At 28.8% G+C, this 7335-nt stretch overlaps 1 protein-coding gene across 4 annotated transcripts in view; it reads right to left on the reverse strand.

Moving 5' to 3' along the window:
* The window catches only part of LOC106465422 (myelin expression factor 2-like), an 87375-nt gene that overhangs the window by 47024 nt on the left and 33016 nt on the right, over positions 1-7335 (reverse strand). For all 4 annotated transcript variants that reach the window (XR_002611970.1, XR_002611968.1, XR_002611969.1 and 1 more), the window contains exon 10: positions 3295-3375. Coding sequence is in view for 1 of the 4 variants with exons in the window: in XM_013925647.2 (XP_013781101.1) it covers positions 3295-3375 (81 nt within the window). In the remaining 3 variants the exon portion in view is untranslated. The remainder of the gene's footprint in view (positions 1-3294; positions 3376-7335) is intronic.

Below are 7335 nucleotides of genomic sequence, written 5' to 3' on the forward strand. Positions count from 1 at the left end.
TATATATATATATATATATATATATATATATATATATTTATTGCATATCAGTTTCACCATAACAGGCAATTTCTAAAGAGAGTTTCACAACTTGTATTGTAATACAGTAGAATAATTTAGTCTTGTCAGAGTGTTTTCAAGTAATTGAACCTGCCTATGTGGATGTTGAGGAAAAGGAGATAATTATTTAAAGCTCTTAGTTTGAGTTGTTTTGAATATATTATTTTAAAATAGGTGGATTGTGTGCTGTCCATTTATTGTTGAAATTTAATGTCAACAAGTCACAGCCACTTACTATAAAGATTCTGCCCTATAAAATCTGAGAAATTGTCTTTATAAAAAAATGTTATTGTACTTGGATATACATGTGTATATGATGAATTTCCATTCACAGAAGTTGAGAATTAAAAAAGTAACTTAATCCTAAATTGTACCTGACCATGTCCTTAACCCTATCGCCCCAATTACCCTTCACTGCACGACATAAGGTTTTAGTGTCTTACATTCAACATTTTATTAAACTACTTTTTTGTTTATGTTATAACAATTAGAACAGCATAAAATCTTAGCTAATAATCCATATTTTAATAGTATACAAGTTTTAAGTTCTTAATTCTAAAAGGAAATATACAAAAAAAATCCTGAATTTCCACTAGTGTAACACACGACACATTCTGTCTTAGCATGTCATCATCCCTATTTTATCCATCACCCCTCGAAAATGTAGGAAATAAATATTGACTGACCTCGTAATCACCAAAACAACATTGAAATAAATCTAAATTACCCCTTTTTTCTTTCCAAAATGACTTCAAATTGTAACACAAAACTACATTTGCTTATCATAAATAGCTTTCAACTCGTAATAGTATATATCTAATTATGCTTAAATTTTATTGTTTTATTGCCATTCTAACCGTGTCTAACTACTATTCGTGCCATATAATTTGTAAATCATGTAGCTCCCATTACAGTATTGAATTACATAATACATGAATTACTAGTGAACATACTTCGTGATAATTATTATTATTCTTTATTTTACCTAACCTAAAAAGTTTCCAATTTTTTACATCTTACTTACTTGTATATTAAAAATATACACGAGAAATAAGAAATAAAGTACTTACCTAGGTCTTTTTTTTGTTGTTGTTGTAGACTGTCGATGACAATTAACCCTACCTTTTTTATATACTAATGGTACTAATGTACTAAATCTTTTATTTAATTAAATAATGTTCCAAAGAACACAGAATAATAACATTCAAAAAACAGAATATGTCCCATAACTGTCAATTTGTATTCTGTTTTCTGCCTTTCTAACTATGCAACAAGAACTGTTAGAAATTCAGTTACTTTTGTCGGTGTGTTTCCTGTGGAAATAGAACTTGAACTGGAAGCAAAACTTACAATTCTCTGTACAGAAAATAATGTAATATATTACATCACACGATAGAGTAAAACCTTGACTTTCCATTGGTTATCAATAATATAGTATTGAATGTCAGAGAAAACAATCAATTTCTGAAAGATGGGATGTAATGGTGGGTGTGATTTTGTATTTGATGGCTCTGTAACCAAATAACATTGAATACTATAAAATAATGCTTTACCTGAGCAATTACAACATTATAATGAGTAATTTATGTTAAATTTCCTACTTCTTGGAGGGGTTGTAAACAAATTAGAGAAGATGGAATGCCAAGAGAGAAAATTTCAATTCTCATTCCAGGAGAAATTCAGGTTTTTTTATATTGCCTAATAAAATCAAGAACTTAAAGCTCGTATACTATTAAAATTAGCTCCATTTTTACACTAAACGGATTGGTATACTTTGATAAAAAAAAAAAAGTAGTTTAATTCAATTTTGTATGTAACTCACTAAGACCTTCCAACATGTGCACAGAAAGGATGCTTGGGTCAAGAGGGTTAATTATATTGCACTTTTATTTGTCAAATTTCAAGGTTGAATATTTTTGTCTTTAACCTTTTTTGTAAAAGCTCAATTTATTTCTATTATTTTTCCTTCTAAGTAGTGTCAATTATTAACTATTTATCCCCTTGATAAGTGCACGTCATGACTTTTTACAGATGTACATTCAAAATTTAAACTGCTAATGTGGCATCAAAATGTATTATATATATGAAGTTTAAATACTATGTTTTAATTTGTCAATTTCAAAGTGAAATATTTAAATAAGTTCTGAATCTCCCCTTGTCTGTGTAATGTGACATTTGTTAACTTCATCTTTCCCATTTTTCATCACCCCTCTATAATATCCAGAATTTAACATAAATTACTCATTATATAGTACAGGTACTGAGGCACATTCTACTTCTTATAAGCCTGTTTATGGATATAAACCAGAAAGTCAGATATATCTGCCACATCTTACACTCACATTCTCTCTTTTACAAATTGCCAATAATTCTCTCTGACATTTGCCATTACATCATTTATAACCCAAAAAAGACAGTTTTAATTTACCAAATGATTATAATGTCACCTTAACCTCAGTAGTTTATAGTTTTTTTGTCTACAACCTGAAAGTTGCTATTGTCAAATTCAGATCAAGCAACTAAGGGAATTATTTTAAGGCACTTATGTCTTAGCTAGAAAGCTAGATAAATTATAACAACAGTTATAGGTATTGTGCACTGTTTACTTTCTGTGCATGTTATTTTGTCTTAAGTTTCACAGGTGGGCTGACAGCAAAAAACCTAGAGGTCAAACTTAAAAACAAGAAATTTAGTAGTTGTATATATCTAATTATTCATCTTTACAAAAGTATCTAAAATATAAAAAAACTTTTGATATTCATTTAAGAGGCTTTAGAGGTTACACAAATAAAATCTGAAAACTGTAAGATAAAATGTTTTTAATCTTAACATGACAATCCCTTGCATTTAGACTACATATATTCACAGACAAATCTTTAGTAAAAAATAGTTAATTAAAACAATCTTGTTTTTGGGTGCAAAAGGCTTGTAATGTTTACTAATAGCTTCCTAAATTTCATGAAAATATACTCAATACATCAAAAGTAATGCTAGTTATATTATCACAGTTATTCAGTGGTTCCAAAGTCAGTGTAAATACAATTAATCAACTTCACCAACTAACAATTAACCAACATATTTCTAACTTAAACATCCTACAGGAATAATCAGACATATTTTAAAGCACACATAAAATACTTCAACCTACTCCCGATAAATAAGTTTGTTTATAAAAAAAATTGCAACATTTAATGATTCTTTTTATCACTAAATTGTATATGAAAATTAAATAACCTGCATTCATGGAATTCATTCCCATTAATCCAAGTCCACCACCAAGCATTCCTGCTCCAAGACTGGCTGCAGTAACCAAACCTATAATAATAATAACAATAATGAAGAAAATGTACGATATTTGGAAAAGCTGCAGTAAAATGGCATGCTATATAAACATAGTAACTATTTGAGTGTAACATATAAAATATTCTCAACTCACAGTAAATACTTTACAAATCATTTTGCTATTTAATGTCTAATTCACAAATGCTCATACAAACACGTCTTACAAATATTTTTCTTCACACAAAGAAGAAAATCAATATGCAAAGGTGACAAAATAAAAAAAATTAGACCACTGGAAATAAGTCACCTTAAAAACTTTCCTTTCTTTCCTTAGTGGCAATGGTTATTTATGCTTCTGTGTGGGTCTCTCTCTCTCTACATATATATATATTAATGATGTTAGAAAAACATGTAGGTTCAAGAAAGCACTCAGGTTATAGGGTTTTTATTCATATCTATATATATATCTATCCATCTATATATATATATATCGTGTGTTTGATGACCTGAGTTTTAAGATATAGCATTTATGAAATGCATTGAATTTTTTTTTTTTTTAAGAAGACTAGGCCTAACTTTCTTATAATATTAATAAAATGCAAACATCATTATTTTTTTGAAATTTTAAATATTTTCTAATATGGTCAATGATTTTTACTCTTATTTATTCAGAACATATTAGGTTATATACTTTAGTAATAAATTCTTAAAATTTCATGAATAATGTTAATAAACAACTGACAAATCTTTTAATTCATAACAGTATGTTAAATTTTATGCATAATCATAAATTTTTAATAGTATTTATAGTAATACCCCATTAAGACGGAAAACTTTAAATTTCCAGCAATCTAGGTGCAGATATATCATTTGGATGTATTTATGACAGAGGAACAAAGGGTTAAATAATTCATATAAATCGAGTTACTGGATTATACAAAAACGAGTGAAAGTGGCATACAAGCTCTACATAGAGTACCACCTTTTAACACTCTCAATACGGGCTCTGTCAACTTGACCGACCATGACCTTTTCGTACTCGTTTAAAGTCTTTATAGATTTAATACTTATAACTCTCAATATAGTGGGTATATCTTCACAATTTGGCAGTCTTTCAGTTAACATTACAACTCTTTCACATACAAAAACTCATATTTCTTAATAAACTAAAATAAAGATTTGTCCATGAATATATATTGAGTATTTGTTTTGAATTGTCCGTGTGCAAAGTAATTTATGTTAAAATGAAAAATACTTTATCATCTCAAATTTGTGTAATCCCTAAAACCTCCTAATTACATTCCAGACGTTTTTTTCCACTAAAACTTTATAGTTTATCTGTTTTCTCTACCCAATCTCAAAACAGGATTGGTCAATTCGGCCCACCTCAAAACATTAAAAAACCTAAATTACCTTTTTTTCCTTTCTAGTATGACTTCAAATTGTAACATGAAACTACATTCGTTTATCCTTAGTATCTCTAAGTTCATGTGGAATGTTCAGCTCATGTTATGCTATTGAATTACATTACCCACAATCTGCTTACCTACATGCCTTGTGAAAATTTTTTATGATATTATCATTATTATTTATCTTACCTACTCTAACTTTAACTGACCTAAACAGTTTCCTATTTTTACATTTGAATTACTTTTATACTACTCTTGATGACACTTAAGCCTACTTTTTTATAATAATGGTAGTACTTCACTAAATTTTTATTTAATTAAATAATGCACCAAACATACAATAATATCATTCAAAAACCAAACAACTTCCATAACTATCATAATTTTTTCTGGCTTTCAAAAAAACACCTAATGTAATAGGTCATTAGATAGATCAAAACATTGGCTTTCTGTTGGTTATAAATAACATAGCATTAAATGTAAGAGAGAGCTATTAACAAATCCTGAAAGAGAGGATGTGATGGGTGGGTGTGGCAAGGGGGTCTGAATTTTTATTTGATAACTGTAACCAAACAAGATTGAAAGCTATGAAAATTTTGATTTGATTGAACAATGACAATATTACAGTGAGTAATTTACATTAAATATTGTACTTACTGGAGGGATGTTGAATAAATTAGAGAAGAGCAAATGCCTACAGAAAACAGCCACATTTCTCACACTAGGGGAAATTCAGGGTTTTTTTTTTTATACATTTCCTTTTAAATTTAAGAACTTTATATACAATCAAAATATTGATTATTAGCTATGATTATACTAATCGGTATAATACAAACAAAAAGTAGTTTAATTAAATTTTGAATGTAAGACACTAAAAACCTTGTGAAATGCACAGAAAATGACACCCAGTTAGGGAGAGTTAAAATATTAGTCTGTGTTTTGTGGTAATAATTTTTAATAGTGAATACTGTAAAAATAAAATGTGCAGCAACAACGGGGGAGATAAGAAAATGCAAAACAATTGCAATTGCTCTAGAAGCTACCCCATTAGCTGTATGCATGAAAACAAAATGGGTGAAAAGATGTTTGAATTTTTGAAGGTACCTTTTAATGTAGCTTACTATATTGCAAAGAACAACAAGCCAGTTTCCGATTTTGAAGGGTTATTAGAGTTGACTGGTAAATTTAGGTTGAACTTAAGAGATAACAATGACAAAAGATGCAAGGACTTTGTCTCATACATTGCAAAAGTAATAAGAAATGAACTGATTTGCAAACTACAGGATGTTGAATATGTCAGCTTGATGAAGAGTTGATTTTGTATGTAAAGTACATAAAAAACAATGGAATGAGAAAAGTGTTTCTGTCAATTCTACCTCTTGATAGTGCAACTGCAGATGGCTACTTAAATACCATTGAAAAAGAATTGAAAAAGCATAGACTCTTGGACTGGTTATCTTCCAGTCAGCTGATTGGTATTGGTACTGAAGGGGTAGCCACCATGACTAGAGCAGAGAATGGACTAATAAATAAAAATTAGGCAGAGTCTGAGCCAGGTAATTGGTGTTCATTGTATTGTAAGCAGATTAAATTTAAGCATGTTAAGTTCAGTAAAAAATGGAAAGAATATTGATAATCTTGACACAATTCTCAAGAAGCTATACAAATTTTATCAGTATTCTCCAAAGAGAATGTGACAAATGAAGCAAGTAGCTGAAAGTCTTCAAATCAAAACAAAGAAATTTCAATACTTAACTCTTTCAGCATGGGCTCGGTCCCTGGGACCGACCTTTAACCATTTTGTGCTTGTTATAGTTTTCATGCTATAATTTTTAAATTAGTAAGCATTTGTTAATATAATTTGGCAGATTATCAGTAGACATTACAGTGCTTTCATACGCAAAATATCAAATTTTTTTCATTAAGTCTTAAGGTATGTTAAGTAATTTTTTCTCATGCCTTTAGTTTCTTTTCGTACATTGCCTATCCAACATGCAAAGTAATTTCCATTTTAAGATTAAAAATACTTTTATGCATCAGAAAATGCTCAATTTTAACCTGCAAAATCTTTAATGTCCAGATGGTTATCACACGTTTCTAAAGAAAAAACTATATTTTATCTGTTATTTTCACTTATGAATCTCTGTACAGGTTTGGTAGATTTGACCAATCTTGAAACCAAGTTAAAAAATTAGGATATAAATAAGTTATGCCTCTTTCATTCTAGAATGAAAACAAATTATTACACGAAAACATAAATGTTTAGACTGAATAGCTTAAATCTCATAATATTATACACTTGTATATATTTATCATTTTTTATTATATTGACAATTCAGCCATGCCTGGCTAACAATACAGAAGTTATAATGACGTAGCACAAATGCTCTTATGTTACCGTATCCAATAATATAAAACTGACCTTTAGTCTTTATAAAATGACCTGTCTTGTCTGTGTTTTAGTGGTCTTGTATTTTGTAAATTGCAGTCACATTTGAATTATTATATATTATATGTTCATATAGGTTATTTAGAAATAAGTTCTTAAACTTGTGTTTTGTAAAACATAGAACAGTAAATAAAG

Source organism: Limulus polyphemus, unplaced genomic scaffold (assembly GCF_000517525.1).
Source record: "Limulus polyphemus unplaced genomic scaffold, Limulus_polyphemus-2.1.2 Scaffold1938, whole genome shotgun sequence".
Lineage (NCBI taxonomy): Eukaryota > Metazoa > Arthropoda > Merostomata > Xiphosura > Limulidae > Limulus > Limulus polyphemus.